The following is a 15092-nucleotide window of genomic DNA, read 5'->3' on the forward strand; positions in this document are numbered from 1 at the left end:
ACTCGGATAACTTCCGGCTATCGAGTCACTGGCCCACACGCCTAGAGAGCCTCCGCCGAGCACAAAATCACTTCCGGCTACTACCGGAAGTACGGAAACTGGGCGTGCGCCTGGGAGGTCCGGGGCCAGCCAGTAGGGTTTGGAAGGTGCGGAAGTGTTCTCTTTTCCAGGGTGCTAGGGCTACCTTCTGCAGCGCTCTGCACCCTTACTGGGTCCGACCTGCTTCGTTCCCAGGGTTCGGCGCCTCGGAAAAGGGGTTTCTTGCTACACGATGCCCCCGTTCGGATTCCTGCCCATGAGGGCTTGGGCTTCACTGTTTCGCCAGCTTCTGCGGTCGCCCCGTGCTGTGTGCATCAGGGAGGTCCATTTTCATAGCCAGGTGAGCCAGGCTAAGTGGTCTGTCGGGGCAGGATCTCCAGATCCCGAGCAGGGATTCGCGGCCTGCACTCCATTAGTATTGTCAGGGTTTTTTGAGTAGTTTAGGGGTACTAAGCTAAGCGTTTTAGATGCTTTGTCATTTAATCCTCATAGCAGTCTTGAGAGGTTGTGATTATTTCCATTTTATTGTTGAGGAAACAGTAAGCTAGGTTAAATGATTTATCTACGGATACATTTATAATATAGGTCCACAATCCCTTATGTGAACCTCTTGGGGTCAAACACATTCTTTTTTTTAATTTATTTATTAACGTTTATTCATTTTCTGGGAGACAGAGAGAGACAGAGCATGAGCGGGAAAGGGGCAGAGAGAGGGAGACACAGAATCTGAAGCAGACTCCAGGCTCTGAGCTGTCCGCACAGAGCCCGATGCGGCGCTCAAACTCACGAGCTGAGAGATCGTGACCTGAGCCGAAGCCGCTCAACCGACTGAGCCACCCAAGCGCCCCAGAGTCAAACACATTCTTAAGCAAAGTATATGAATATTCCCATTAAATGAGATGACTGAAGCCCGTAAGTGGGCTGAGTTCACATTAGAATTTACCTCAAAATGAGCAATGCCCATCCCTCCAAAAACAAACAAAACAAAACAAAAAAACATTTTCGGTTTTTAGATGTTTTAGGATTTTGGAATTGCAGAGGAAGGATTGTGAACTGTCATCCTTTGGAGGAGAGAATCCGCCAAAATATGGAACTTTCACACCCTCTATATTTCAGAAAGGAGCATACAGCCTTCTGCTAATAAAGAAACTACCGAATCTGTTTTACTTTGTCAAATACTCTAGCAGAGGCTTTCCTATCATAAATAACAGGGTTCAGAGCTTATTATTAATTTTCAGTCACAGCATCCTACCAATCTGGCTTTTTTTTAGTTCAATTTGGATATCCATTCCTGTTCATTCCATGGGCATGCTCTGTGTTTTGGGCTGGTTCTTTTCTGTCTTCAGGTTGCTTTTTCTATGTCTCTAAGCCTAATGACTACTGCTGTCTTATTAAAAATTTATGGTTTTGCTCTTTGAGTAGGAATTGAGAATTGTAGATCATACTAATCCCTACTCCTGGATGGTTGGCGGTGGTAGTGGTGGGTTGTTTTGTGCCTTCATTGTTCTCAGGTGCTTAAGCTTTTTCAGATGTTTAAAATCTCCAAATATAGTGAATACATTTAAAAACAACAACTATGATAAAGACCTGACCTCATATGTACTACATATATAATGCACATACAACATATGTTTTAGAGTGACGCTGAGATTGGAGTAGATAAAACATTGTTCAGTCTGTTGCTCAGGGCCAAATGTCTTTGTAGGTCTGGACATAGGGCCAGAAGTGTCACAGGTCTGGACAGTCTTGAAAGGAGCACACCTCACATTCCTTTTTCTGACAGTTTGCAGAGGCAGTGGTAACATCCCAACTGAAACCACAACAAGAGAAATCAAATTTTATCATCAAGACCCCAAAGGTAATGCCCTTTTCCCTACCCTGTCCTATTAGGGTTCCTTGGAGGACTGCCCTCAGTTCTTCCCTCTGCTCTGCTTGTCTCTTCCCTAATCCCTTTTAATGTCTTTTTAGATGAATCAAAAAAAAAAAATTCCCTATTCTTTTTTTTTTTTTAACGTTGATTTATTTTTGAGACAGAGACAGAGCATGAACGGGGCAGGGGCAGAGAAAGAGGGAGACACAGAATCTGAAACAGGCTCCAGGCTCTGCACTGTCAGCACAGAGCCCGACGTGGGGCTCGAACTCACGGACCGTGAGATCATGACCTGAGCCGAAGTTGGACGCTTAACCGACTGAGCCACCCAGGCGCCCCAAAAATTCCCTATTCTTGAGATATTTATGAGGATCATTCATCTGAATTCAAAGAGATTTCAACTTCAGACCTTCGATTATAGATGTTGTTTAACTCTTTGTCTTAAATGGACTTGTTTTTTGTCTTTGTTTTGGCCATGGCTCCTATTGGTTTCTAGGGCACTAGAGATCTTAGTCCCCAGCAGATGGTTGTGAGGGAGAAAATTCTTGATATGGTTGTTGGCTGCTTTAAACGTCATGGAGCAAAGAGGTTAGATACTCCCGCGTTTGAGCTAAAGGTAAGAAGGAAAAACTTTTGGGACTCCATTTTTTCACCTGTCTTCAGTTTTTGAAAGAACTTTTAGCCTGTGTTTTGGAGTCCTTTGAACTGTGGCATTTTTTGTTTGATCCCTGCAGGAAATGCTCACTGAGAAGTATGGAGAGGACTCTGGGCTCATCTATGATCTGAAGGATCAGGGTGGAGAGCTGTTGTCCCTGCGCTATGACCTTACTGTATCTTTCTAAGTGTTGGAGACTGACATCTCTTTCCAAACCCAGACGACTTTCTTTGACAAAAGGGATAAACTGCCTCTGGGCGCCCTACGTCTGTTTGCAGCAGCCTTTACTTCTAGTTCCTCCCAGAAAGCAATTCTGCCAGCAGAGCCTGGCCTGGAGTGTTGTCATTTAACTTCATTATGTATCAGAAACTCTTGTGGAAGCCTGGAGAAATACAGATTTCTGGCCCTTACCCCCAGATATTCTTAATTCTATAGCTGGAGTGGGGCTCAGCAATGTACATTGTAAACAGGCGTCTGGGGTCATGAGGGGGCAGGTGGTTTTTGACCTCTATTTTAAAAAACATCGACATAGTTGCAAGGAAATCCAGGTTCTGAAACTTGACTATTTTGAAATGGTTGAGAATTGATCTGAATAGGAAGTAATAGCCCATACTTGGAAGTTCTTGGAGCATTTCTGTTTCATTCAGTGGCCAGTAGGCCAGCTTCCCCTGCTTTTTACTGAACTTGCACTTTAGCTTGGAGAGATTCCTTCATTCCTTTATATATATTGAATGTCAAGCACTGTTAGGCATTGGGAATAGTGGGAAACAAGACAGAGAAGGTCCTTGTTTTCATCCTAGTGGATGAGATCCAGTTGATAATGGCCCATTCCTCTCAAATGTCTACACCCTGGGCCTAAGCTTTGGATGTAGTATCCTTTCCCCTTAACTTATTTATGTGAGGTCCCTTTTGCTCGTTATCTGGCCATGAATAAGGTGAAGAAGATGAAACGTTACCATGTTGGAAAAGTGTGGCGGCGGGAGAGCCCAACCATAGTCCAAGGCCGCTACAGGGAGTTCTGCCAGTGTGTAAGTGACCTGATGGGGGCAGCATGGTTTGATAGTTTGTGAGGCTACAACCTGAGAACTGGCTACTCAGTGAAGATTTTTTCCCCCCATCTTTTTCGTTGTAGGATTTTGACATTGCTGGTCAGTTTGATCCTATGATCCCTGATGCAGAGTGTTTGAAGATCATGTGTGAAATTCTTAGTGGATTGCAGCTGGGGGACTTCATCATTAAGGTGAGACCAGGGCTAAGGACTGAGGGGAAAAATCTGGATTTGGCCTGATTATGTCCTAAAACATAGGTGACCCCAGCCTTTAATCCTATAGATCTGGCATTTTCTCAGAACAGTTATTTAATTTTATCTATATCTATATAGTCATCCTATGAAATTTTTTTCTGTCATTTTTATGAGACAGGCTAGTAGGGACTGCCATTGTTTTGAGGGAAAGGGCATTGACGAGGCACTTGTGTTACTTCCACTGAGTTCCCAGGTCAATGATCGGCGGATTTTGGATGGGATGTTTGCTGTCTGCGGTGTTCCTGAAAGCAAGTTCCATGCCATCTGCTCCTCGATAGACAAACTAGACAAGGTAACAAAAAAGACATGTTTTAGTAGACCATATCCGAGTCTCTGCCCTGCCCTCAAATCTATACCCCTGTCGCTGGATTTCCTGAGCTGCCTCTGACTTTGCTGAGTATAATGTTAGCTACTCATGACATTTCCAGTTAGATAAAGAAGGATTTTGGAACTGGGCTAATATTTGGGTGTTTGCACAGATATCTTGGAAAGATGTGAGACATGAGATGGTGGCAAAGAAAGGCCTGGCTCCTGAAGTGGCTGATAGAATTGGGGACTATGTTCAATGTCACGGTAAGAACCAGGGTTTTGTGGGCTATGTGATAGAAGTGGAGTGAGGGTGATGGGTGTACAGACTTCTGCCTCTGAAACAGCTCTTTTCTGAAGATGTGTGACATCAGAACCTGGCCTGAATTTAATTTCACTTTTACTTAGTGTAACCACTTTGTGTCCTCAGATGGCAAAAGCAGAGGTGAGTCTGGTCATAAGACATCAGGATTTTTTTTTTTTTTTTTTTTAATGTTTATTTATTTTTGAGGTTTTTGTTTGTTTGTTTGTTTGTTTTTAATAAGAAAATGAAGAGGAGTAGGAGCACCTGGGTTGCTCATTCGGTTAAGTGTCTGACTCCTGATTTTGGTTCAGGTCATGATCTCATGAGTCATGGGATTGAGCCCCGAGTTGGGCTCTGCACTGACTCAGCAGAGCTTACTTGGGATTCTTTCTCTCTCCCTCTCTATCTGCCCCTCCCCCACTGGCCCACTTCTGCATGCATTTGTGAGAGCTTACTCTCTCTTTCTCTCTCAAAACAAGTAAATAAACATTAAATAAAGTAAGGAGGACTGGCTGGAACAAATTAGGAATAAATTTGGATAAAACAAATCTGGGTGAATAGCACAGACCTTATTTCTCCCCATATGTCTCCCTAGGTGGGGTTTCCTTGATAGAGCAAATGTTCCAGGATCCTAGACTATCACAGAACAAGCAGGCTCTAGATGGCCTGGGGGACTTGAAGCTGCTATTTGAATACCTGACTTTATTTGGAATTGCTGAGAAGGTAAGCTGAGTTGGCAGTGGACCTTTTGCTGAGCTTTGGGGCTCTCAGGGTCCTGAGTGTTTTCTGGGACTTACTATAGCCTTGTTCCCACAGATCTCTTTTGACTTAAGCCTAGCTCGGGGCCTGGACTACTATACTGGAGTAATCTATGAAGCAGTGCTACTACAGACCCCGGCTCAGGCTCAGGAGTCCTTCAATGTAGGCAGTGTGGCTGCTGGTGGACGCTATGATAAGCTGGTGGGCATGTTTGACCCCAAGGGCCACAAGGTGCCATGTGTGGGACTCAGTATTGGGGTAGAGCGAATCTTCTCTATTGTGGAGCAGAGGATGAAGGTAGGTCTTAGGTTGGGGTGGAGTGGGGCTAGAGACTTAAACTCATGTTTTTGGATATACAGTGGGACTGTTTTTCTGATGATTCTTTTTGTCCCTTTTTTTTTTTTTTTTTTTAAGTTTCTGATGCACAGGAAGTTTTGGCTTTTTTTTTTATTAGTTTTATGTTTTTCCTCTCTCTTTAATCAGACTTTTGGTCAGAAGATACGGACTACAGAGACCCAAGTGTTTGTGGCCACACCACAGAAGAACTTTCTTCATGAACGGTTGAAGCTAATTGCAGAACTTTGGGATGCTGGGATCAAGGTATGATAAATCTGATATCCAGGTCATCTAGGTATATGTGGACATTCAGGTGGCCATTTCTACCTTATGCAAGGTGGAACTTAAGAAATTTCTGGTCTTCACTAAAGTGTCTTCTAGTAGAAGGGTTAGGTACTTATTTCTTTGGCAATGCTTGTTCCTGGGGTTGAGTAGTGTGGTTATTCCTCAGCCCCTTACTCTGTCTTCACTGTTTTCAGGCAGAGCTGCTGTATAAAAACAACCCTAAACTACTAACGCAACTGCACTACTGTGAGGACATGGGCATTCCACTGGTGGTCATTATTGGTGAGCAAGAAATGAAAGAAGGGATAATCAAGCTTCGTTCAGTGGCCAGCAGGGAGGAGGTGAGTGGGGGAAATGGAAGGCACCAAGGGTTTCTATCTTTCTTAGATTCTTTTTTGTTTTTGTTTTTAATGTTTAATTATTTTGAGAGAGAGAGAGCATACTTTGCAAGTGGGTGAGCAAGGGAGGGGTAGAGAGAGAATCCCAAGGAGGCTTCACACTGTCAGCATAGAGCCCAGTGCAGAGCTCAACCTCACAGACTGTGAGATCATGACCTGAACCTAAATCAAGAGTCAGATGCTTAAATGACTGAGCTACTCAAGCTCCCCTAAAGATTTTATTTCTTCAGTATTCTCAGCACCCATCATGGGGCTCAAACTCAGAACTCCAAGATTAAGAGTCACATGCTCTATTCACTGAACGAGACAGGTGCCCCAGGTGTTAGAATCTCTTGAGGGCATACATTGCCCATTCCAGCTTGAAGCCCATACTTCTCCCTGTTGGTTGCATAAGTAGTGGGAGCAGATGCAGAGTAAAACGCATGTGGAAAAGCAGTGACTAAGAATCTAGTATCACTCTATAGTTTGTCACATGAAGGTTCTTTTATGTTACAGGTGGCTATTAAACGGGAAAATCTTGTGGCTGAAATTCAGAAGCGACTATCTGAGTCTTGACTCTTGCCTGATTGCCATCTGCTGCTCTTTCTAGAAAATGTTTCTTCTAGAACTGAGTTGCTGATGGACTTCACAACTGCTGGCCAGGATGGGTGACAAGTTCCTCTGCCTCCTCCACCCTTTCTGGGTACAGAACTGTGGAAGGCCCTGAGGACTCCTGGGCTAGTGCAAGCAGCTATTCTGCATGGGTGCAGATGGCTGGTATGTGAAAGAGACCTGCTCTAACTGCAGAGGCAGAATTGAAGTGCCATTGAATGCTGCCAATAGGTACTGAGATGGTTGCTTTTAGCAAAGCTCTAGGAAAGTTGCCTAAGGCTGAGACCATTGAGACCAAAAGTCAGAATCTTAGCCTTCTACTGTGGCTTCTGAACCAGATTCTGGGGAATTTGTCCACAATCTGCCCTTGGCCTGTCCAGGGAGTTTTGGAAGACAGCAAAGAAGGGGGAACAGCTACTTTCTCTTTTGTTTGAGGACAGAGATGCTATCCTGAGGGCAAAGTAGTGCTCATATTGATATGGCATGTCTCTAGCCCATCCACATAGAGTGAGGCTGTCTGTTTAGTAATTTTGAATGTTGAATTTAATAGGTGACTTGATGCAATGGTCTAATCTTTTGAGATTTTGGAGACCATTTCCTGTGCCAGAATTACTACTCTGACTTTATTCCGTATTCTCCTATGGAGGTGACCTTTCTAGAAGTGATTGGATAATGTATTAAATAAAATATTAAATGAAGTAGCTTGGGTGATTTGTCATCAAGAGATTGGTTTGCATAGACCATAGAAAATGCTTGAGTGTACACTAGAGAATTCTGAGAGCTAGGAGCAACCTCCCTGGGGTGATGCTTCTGTATTCAGTGAATGGAGCAGTCACAGTTCCTGACTGCTGCCCATTAACCCCTCAACCCCCAACTCAACACATAGTGAGTCATCTGTCAGAGTTCTTCACCCTACAGAGTTGCTGATGACTGGCCTTTCCAAGTCCAATCATGTTAATTAAATTGTGCCCTGTAGATTGAAAGACTGTAAGATTCCTCAGTTTAAGGAAAAATGAGTTAACCAAAGGGTGTTAGCGTTGCTTCAAAACAAGGAGAGAGTGTGCAAAAAGAATTTTATATTTGTGCGTTGGGAAGGCTGCAATCTTTAAAAACACTGTGGTGTCAGGACCGTATCTTTCGTGCATACAGGTAAATGGGACACCTAGAACTCCTGATAACCAATTCAGCCTTAACGAAAACTTAGAAACTCTTGGCAAACGCACGCAAAATTGCTTAAATCAGAGGGCGCTGATGTGGACCGTTGCCTCGTTTGTAAAATAGATGAGTCGAACTAAATCAGCCCTTCAACGCACGTTTTGAAAGCCTGGGGAAAGAAACGTTTGTAGGCACCCTTACTTCCGTGTTGCTTCAAACCCCCCCTTGCGCATGCGTCATTTTCTTGGGTCAGAGGAGGGGCCAACAAGCTTGTTTAAGAAGCCCTCCAGTCCTTTGCTCGTTTAGAACACGAGACTCTAAGCTTATTGGAGGGCAAGCCTCCTTTACGGCTCAAGGCCGCTTTTTACGTCATTTTCCGGCTTCCCATTCACTTCGCAGTGAAGATGGCGTCCGGCAGTGGGGTAGGTGTTGTGTGTGTGTGTGGAGGCTTTGGTCGGGCGGGGGGCAGAGGGTGGCTTCTCAGTGCGGAATATCCTGCAGCCGGCTGGCTTCTCGACACCTCCTTGTGGTGTAATGGCCCGGATTCAAGAGCTTCCCCGTGGGGCTCTGGTTCAGGGTTTGTGGAATCGTGGAGGTCTCTTGGGTTTGGGTCCTGAGGCTACCTTAGTCTGGTGTGGTCCGGAGAGTCTTCTCTCTCCACAGGTTTGAGGGACGCCGTGCCGCGTAGACGCGGGTCTTTCCATTTCTCTAGGGGTCGGACGTGATTAGCGACGAATCTTGAGCGCTTTTTTCTCTACAGACGAAAAACTTGGACTTTCGCCGAAAGTGGGACAAAGATGAATATGAGAAGCTTGCCGAGAAGAGGCTCACGGAAGAGAGAGAAAAGAAGGATGGTGCGTGCCTGCTCCGTCAAGGGCTGTGGGTATAGTAGAGGCGAAGCCATAGCTGGGAGCCGGTGGGGAGTTGAAATGCATTGACCTTTTACGCCGTGTAACCTCTGGCAGAGCGTTGCCTCCCTGCCCCTTGAGTTCTTAATGTATAAAATGAGAGCAAGAAGGACTGAAGCGGTTTTGAGGTGTTTTACCCTCTGTTTCTTCTACTTCCTTGCTCTCCTTTTGCTTGGCTCATTTCGTACTTTCCTGAAGTACAGATAAGAGAGTGGAATCCTTAGTAGTGACAGAAAAGAAGTGGAGTATTTTGTTGCTGTGCATTCTGCTATTGAGGCTGGCTTCTTTCCCTTGAAGTCACTTAAGGGGAAGAAGAACTGGCTCAGTTAAGACGTTTCCCTGTAGTCTGAGAAGAGCAAGGGCTACTAAGGAGTGTGTGATTTTTTTTTTTTTTTTAAGCTGATGCTCAGTAGTACTGCTCCCTATGTACAGTGTTGGGAGTTGGTGCTCCTCTCCTAGATAGAGATTCCACTGTACAAAAATAAATGTCTTATTTTCTGTTTTCAAACGTATACATTCTTCTTTCATTTTAGTTTCACACCATCCTGTACACACTAACCCTTTTAGTTTTTATGTAATTTGTACAGTAGTGCCAGCCACATAACAGCTATTTCCTGAATATTGATCTTTAAAAATTTTCCCCAGCCCTGTGAAGATTCTTTTCTGTGTTAATGCTTGGGGTATCTGTCTGAAAGTGTCTTTGCTCTTTTAAAAGTTCGCTTTTTGTGAAAATTCAGAACTCCTCCTTTCAATTCAGTTAATCAATAAAAAAACTTTGCTTTTAGACTTGTTGGCTTTAAAGTGGGTAAAAGCTGTACATAGTTTAGGGACTGCTTATCATTTTTCCTGTGTCGAGATTCTGTCTTGGTGCTGCTAGAAGTGCTCCTTGTGTCCCTGGCTTTGGGTTCAAGAAACAAATGAGAGTAGACACCTGTATTTTGGGTATCATGCATTTCTTTTCCTTTCTGGTTCAAGAACTGAAGTATTGAAGAAACTTTCTCCTCTATTATACTTTAGGAAAACCAGTGCAGCCAGTCAAAAGGGAGCTCCTCCGGCATAGAGACTACAAGGTGGATCTGGAATCCAAGCTTGGGAAGACAATTGTCATTACTAAGACCACACCACAATCAGAGATGGGAGGGTGAGTGACTTTTCATCTTTCTCAGGAGCCAGGAATAGGTATAATAAACTCTGTGTGTTGCTTTTAGCAGGTGTTGAGGAGTTTCCCTGGCCCCAGGATAACAACCTTGTTGCCTACAATTCTACCTTTAAGTTTGTTTTTCTTTGGTCCCCCAAGGTCTCAACTAAACATAATAGTGTCTCTAGGAGGAGTCACTCGGTAGGCTTATTCATACTAGTACCGTAAGTGCTACTTAATATTTTAAAGAAAAAATGAGGAAAAGAACTACTGAAGAGATATTTAGGGGAGAGATTAGGTGGAGATAGAATGGAGCCTAGGAGCTGTTGAATAAAGGGAGTTGAGGTTCCAGACTGGCTGCAGAGGCTGTAGTTGTTATGGATTGCTTGGTTGTACACCTTCTTCCTGACTACCTGCCTCCCATGGTAAGAAGTGTCCTACAACAACTCTTTATTCTTTTGCCCACCACTACTACTTCCATGTTCACTTAGTCTTTCTAGCAGGAGGGCAAAACAGATAGCAATGAATGACATGTCTGAGTTGCTTAGAAAATCCACTAACGTCATTCCTCTTTGTATTTGTTCTCTCTTGCTTTGTAAGTTAACAAATCCAAAATTTAGCATCATGAAATAACAAATAGCTCACAATTTCTGTGTCTAAATAATCTGGGAAAGGCTTAGCAAGGTGGTTCTGGCTCAGGGTTTCACAAAGCTACAGTATAGGTGTGTGGTGGGTCTGCCTTCATCTGAGGTCTAAGTGGAGCTGAATCATTTGATTGAAGGCTTTTTCACGTGGCAGTGCTTTAGAGGCCTCAGTTCTTTGCCCCATGGGCTTCTCCATAGTGCTGCTCCATAGTGGCTTCCCCAGAGTAAGACACGGACAGACTAAGACAGAAGCCACTTTTTTTTTATAACCTTATTTTGTAAGTGACATAGCATCACTTTTGACATATTCTTTTAGTCACAGACTAACCCTAGTACAAATTGGGAGGGGACTACACAAGGTAGGAATACCAGGAATTTTGGCGTCACGGAGGTTGGCTACCATATTCTTCCAAGAGATAAAGCTTTATGAAAATCAGACATGCCTTCTTGTAAAAAGAAAATTTACCTAAAAAATAGGACTTTCTTGGCTGAAAACATTAAGATCCTTATAGCTAGTGGGGCACCTGGGTGGCTCAGTCGGTTAAGCGTCCGACTTCGGCTCAGGTCATAATCTCACAGTCCATGAGTTCGAGCCCCGCGTCGGGCTCTGTGCTGACAGCTCAGAGCCTGGAGCCTGTTTCAGATTCTGTGTCTCCCTCTCTCTCTGCCCCTCCCCTGTTCGTGCTCTGTCTCTCTCTGTCTCAAAAATAAATAAACATTAAAAAAAAAAATTAAAAAAAAAAAGATCCTTATAGCTAGATTTGACCACAAGTGCTATTTATTCTGTTTGCTAGGTATTACTGCAATGTCTGTGACTGTGTTGTGAAGGACTCCATCAACTTCCTGGATCACATTAATGGAAAGAAACGTAAGGCTTGGAGGTAGTTTATGCTTAGGGCTGGGTTTGGGGAAAGGGTAGTTTCTGTTGGATCTTTTTTTAATGCCTGAGAAATACTCTAATTGCTTCAGTACAGGGCATCCTTTACTTCATTATCTAATGTTTCTGGAGGCCCTAGATGAGACACTGTTTCAAGCTTTCAACAAGAAGACCATGGTCTTTTCCATGGCCTAGCTGTCCCCACTGGTATGCATTTGCTCAGTAAAGGCAGTTGAACACCACTTACATCTTGGCTATCTGTAGCTGCTGCTTCTGGGAACAAGTAAAGCCAATGGAGTTTCTTCCAACCATAATTATTTTTGCTTTGTATTTTATGAGAAGTTTTTTTTTTTTTTAATATAATGTCAAGAAAAGACTTTGAGGGACTGGGGATGTACTGACATTACCTTTTTCACTCTTGATCCCACCCAGATCAGCGAAATTTGGGCATGTCTATGCGTGTGGAACGTTCCACCTTGGATCAGGTGAAGAAACGTTTTGAAGTCAACAAGAAGAAGATGGAAGAGAAACAGAAGGATTATGATTTTGAGGAAAGGATGAAGGAGCTCAGAGAAGAAGTAAGGCTCTGCTGTTCTTTCATCTTTTATCCCTTAGCTTTGAGTTTTATGTTCTGAATCATGGGGAAGCATTCTTCCTCATTCCACTCCCACCCCCAGAGGATAATTGAATCCTGAATTTCTCTATATTGGGGGAAACCTTTACTGCCTTTGTTTGGGACTCTCATGATCTTAAGAATATGGCTGAAACCTATTCTTTTTTCGTGGACTCTCTGGGCCTACTTACTTTTTTTCTTACTGCAGGAGGGATTAAATACACCTAGTCCCCAAGAGGCATGTGGAACCAGCCTGACTGGGTCAGAATTCTGTTTCCTTCACTTACTGGCTATGACTCTTGGGCAAGTTATAGAACTTTTCCATGTCTCGGTTTCCCCATATTAGAGATCTTAATATATAATCTACACAAAGCACATAGACCAATTCCTGGCATGTGCTGTGTGCCCCAGGATGATAGGTACTATTATGTGGTTTTGCTTCCATAACCTTTTTTAAGAACCAGAGATAACCTGGAACGTAGGACTGAGAAGTGCTCTTCACAGGCTAAAATTTCTCTTTGTTGTTTCTTATAATCTTTAGTGTGGCTTTTCTTCTGTTCTTAAAATTTTATTTGTCTTTAACTGCTTTCTTCTAAAGATAGAAAGGAATCTTGACCTCACTTGTCTCTTTCAATCTTTGGCTCAGGAGTCTGAACTGATTCTGAGTGATTTCCCCCCTAGGAGGAAAAGGCCAAAGCCTACAAGAAAGAGAAACAGAAGGAGAAGAAAAGGAGGGCTGAGGAGGACTTGACATTTGAGGAGGATGATGAGATGGCAGCTGTGATGGGCTTCTCTGGCTTTGGTTCCACCAAGAAGAGTTACTGAGGCTTTCTATGCTTGGCCCTTTGCTAACTTTGTGTGTGAGGGGGGGTCATTTTTTTCCGGGGTACTTGGGAAAGTCCTTAAGAGTGGCAATGGGGAGGGCTCGAGGGTGGGTGTTTGTGGTTTCCCTCTACTTTGGGAAAGAGCACAGGATGCAGAGGAAATGCTGTGGCATGTTCCTTCAGCCTCAGTATGTCACTGGAGTCACAGGACCTCTGCCTGAGTTCCCAATAAAAACCTCTTCTGAGGCTGCTTTCCCTAAACTCCCCCTGCATCTTTCCCTCTTCATCTGTCCAACCTCTTACCTGAGCATACTACATTGATCCTGTGTTCTCCCTTTGTTTTAATTTTGACTCTTGGCTTAGCCTGCAGCAGAAGGGTTCTCTGGGTCCCCAGTTTCCAGTTGCTAGCATATTTTTGACCAGCCTTCTATCCCCCTCAACCTCCTCTGGTTTTCTGCCACCTGTGCATGCATGTGTATTTCTGCCTGGGTCTGGTATGTGCGGGCGTGTGTGCATGAATTTGTCACATAGGGGGAGCCTGAGCTAGAACCTCAGAGCATTGCTGCCTTGGGGCCTGATGTTCTTGGCTCCTTCAGTGCATGTAACAGGAAATTAAATGGGATGAGTGTTTGGTGTGGTTTTTGTCTGGTGAGTTTTTTAACCTTTGTTCTTCATATGTAGACTGTTGAGCGTTTCCTGTTTGTTTCATTTTATTGAGGATTACTCTTTTTTTTCTTCCTTGTGAGCAGGCTCTTGGAAGAACCTGTTTGATGCAAAAAAGAAAAAGGAAAAAAAACTTCATATGGGAGCCCTTGGGTCTCAGAGACTGTTCAACATGTATAATAAATGGCATTGACTGGGCCTATTCACATTTGGTGGGAACATTCCATATTCTTCCCTGTGTATTGTTTTTTTCTTCATACACTGAGTATTTACATATAGAGCTTATTCTTTCTTCTCCCTTCATTTGAGTCCTGTCACTTTTTTTTCCCTAGGTTCCTTCAGCACGAGTTGTATTTTCCTCTGATGGGATGTGTATCCGGAGGAGACTGAACAAAACTTTTTCTCTAATTTTAGCCTCCTTTGGTCTCTTTTTTGGAATAGCAGAGTTGAGGGTTGAACTTAGTGTGTTCCTTATTTGCAGTTAGACTAAGCACAGGGTTACTGGATTTTGGCACTGTTGACATTTTCGGTTGGCTAATTCTTTGTTCTGGAGGCTGTCTTGTGCATTTTAGGATGTTTAGCAATATCCCTAGCCTCTGCTTGTAGTGCACCTCCTCCCCAAGTATGACAGCTAAGATTGTGTCCCCAGGATATGGTGAAATCCCTACTCCCAGCCCCATTCAGAACCACTGAGAAACTGCCTTCCCTACTTTGGTGTAACTTGAGCATTAGATCACACAGATTGCTGAACTAAAAAAAAAAAAAAAAAAAAAAAAAAAAGCTTTGAAAATCCCTGGATTGGGTACTGTGTGTCCCAGGGATATAGAAGAAAAAAATCAGTCCCTTAAATAAACCAACAATAGTTACACAAACTTCTGTATCCTGAAAAGAGGACTCTATGTGGGTTAACAAGGCTGCCACCATATATGCCTTGTTTACGTTCTCTGCCTCATGTAGCCCCCTTGAAGCATCTGAGTCACCTTTGGATCCCTTAAAGTACTATACTCTTTCCTTTGGACTTTTGTACGTAATTCCCTTGCTGTCAGGCATAACTTGACTAATTTGTTTCTGACGCTGAATCTTGCCACTGGGAGCGTTATGAATGTTATCTACTGGCTCAAGGCCTGGTTCAAAGTATCTTATACAATATTTGTTGGCCAATTGCAAGCAGATTAGTGAGTTCTTTGCTTAACAGTATTGTGTGCTCTACAGGTCCTTCAAGTCAGACTCTAGTAGTTGGGGCTGTTTTGCTCACCCTTTTAAGGCAGGCTGGAGAAAATATCAGTGAGCTGAATTCCTTCCATGATTCAGTACTCTTTAGGAAATCATCTAATTCGCCTTGTCTTCACAGGATTTCCCTCCCTCTTTGGTACAGTGGAATCTTAACTCGAGTCACCCCTACTAAAAAAGCAATTCTGAATTCC

The 15092-nt window shown here is 43.6% G+C and overlaps 2 protein-coding genes across 3 annotated transcripts; both read left to right on the forward strand.

Moving 5' to 3' along the window:
- The first annotated feature begins 130 nt into the window (after positions 1-130).
- Positions 131-7544, forward strand: LOC125176450 (histidine--tRNA ligase, mitochondrial). Of its 2 annotated transcripts, none has more exons than XM_047877887.1 (13): positions 131-379; positions 1823-1897; positions 2406-2525; positions 2644-2739; positions 3467-3592; positions 3697-3804; positions 4061-4159; positions 4347-4440; positions 5073-5200; positions 5294-5533; positions 5720-5836; positions 6052-6198; positions 6751-7544. In XM_047877887.1, exons 1-13 carry the CDS (start codon positions 272-274, stop codon positions 6808-6810), a joined length of 1518 nt encoding a protein of 505 aa, XP_047733843.1. In that variant the 5' UTR covers positions 131-271; the 3' UTR covers positions 6811-7544. The 2 variants fall into 2 exon arrangements, with proteins under 2 accessions (XP_047733843.1, XP_047733849.1); XM_047877893.1 differs by having other exon boundaries at positions 243-379; positions 1745-1897.
- A 746-nt stretch (positions 7545-8290) lies between these two features.
- Positions 8291-13876, forward strand: ZMAT2 (zinc finger matrin-type 2). Its single transcript, XM_047877986.1, has 6 exons — positions 8291-8423; positions 8762-8855; positions 9927-10050; positions 11486-11559; positions 12001-12146; positions 12863-13876. Exons 1-6 carry the CDS (start codon positions 8406-8408, stop codon positions 13004-13006), a joined length of 600 nt encoding a protein of 199 aa, XP_047733942.1. The 5' UTR covers positions 8291-8405; the 3' UTR covers positions 13007-13876.
- Positions 13877-15092: the final 1216 nt, after the last annotated feature.

Source organism: Prionailurus viverrinus, chromosome A1 (assembly GCF_022837055.1).
Source record: "Prionailurus viverrinus isolate Anna chromosome A1, UM_Priviv_1.0, whole genome shotgun sequence".
In the NCBI taxonomy this organism is placed as follows: domain Eukaryota; kingdom Metazoa; phylum Chordata; class Mammalia; order Carnivora; family Felidae; genus Prionailurus; species Prionailurus viverrinus.

What these genes read in the sequence shown, in the direction of transcription:
- LOC125176450 (XM_047877887.1), top strand. Translation starts at nt 272, where the DNA reads ATGCCCCCGTTCGGATTCCTGCCCATGAGGGCTTGGGCTTCACTGTTT. An exon ending in ACAGGGAGTTCTGCCAGTGT is followed by an intron (nt 3,593 to 3,696) that starts GTAAGTGACCTG and finishes TTTTCGTTGTAG; the next exon opens with GATTTTGACATTGCTGGTCA. An exon ending in TTTGGGATGCTGGGATCAAG is followed by an intron (nt 5,837 to 6,051) that starts GTATGATAAATC and finishes CACTGTTTTCAG; the next exon opens with GCAGAGCTGCTGTATAAAAA.
- ZMAT2 (XM_047877986.1), top strand. An exon ending in CCACAATCAGAGATGGGAGG is followed by an intron (nt 10,051 to 11,485) that starts GTGAGTGACTTT and finishes TCTGTTTGCTAG; the next exon opens with GTATTACTGCAATGTCTGTG. An exon ending in TCACATTAATGGAAAGAAAC is followed by an intron (nt 11,560 to 12,000) that starts GTAAGGCTTGGA and finishes GATCCCACCCAG; the next exon opens with ATCAGCGAAATTTGGGCATG.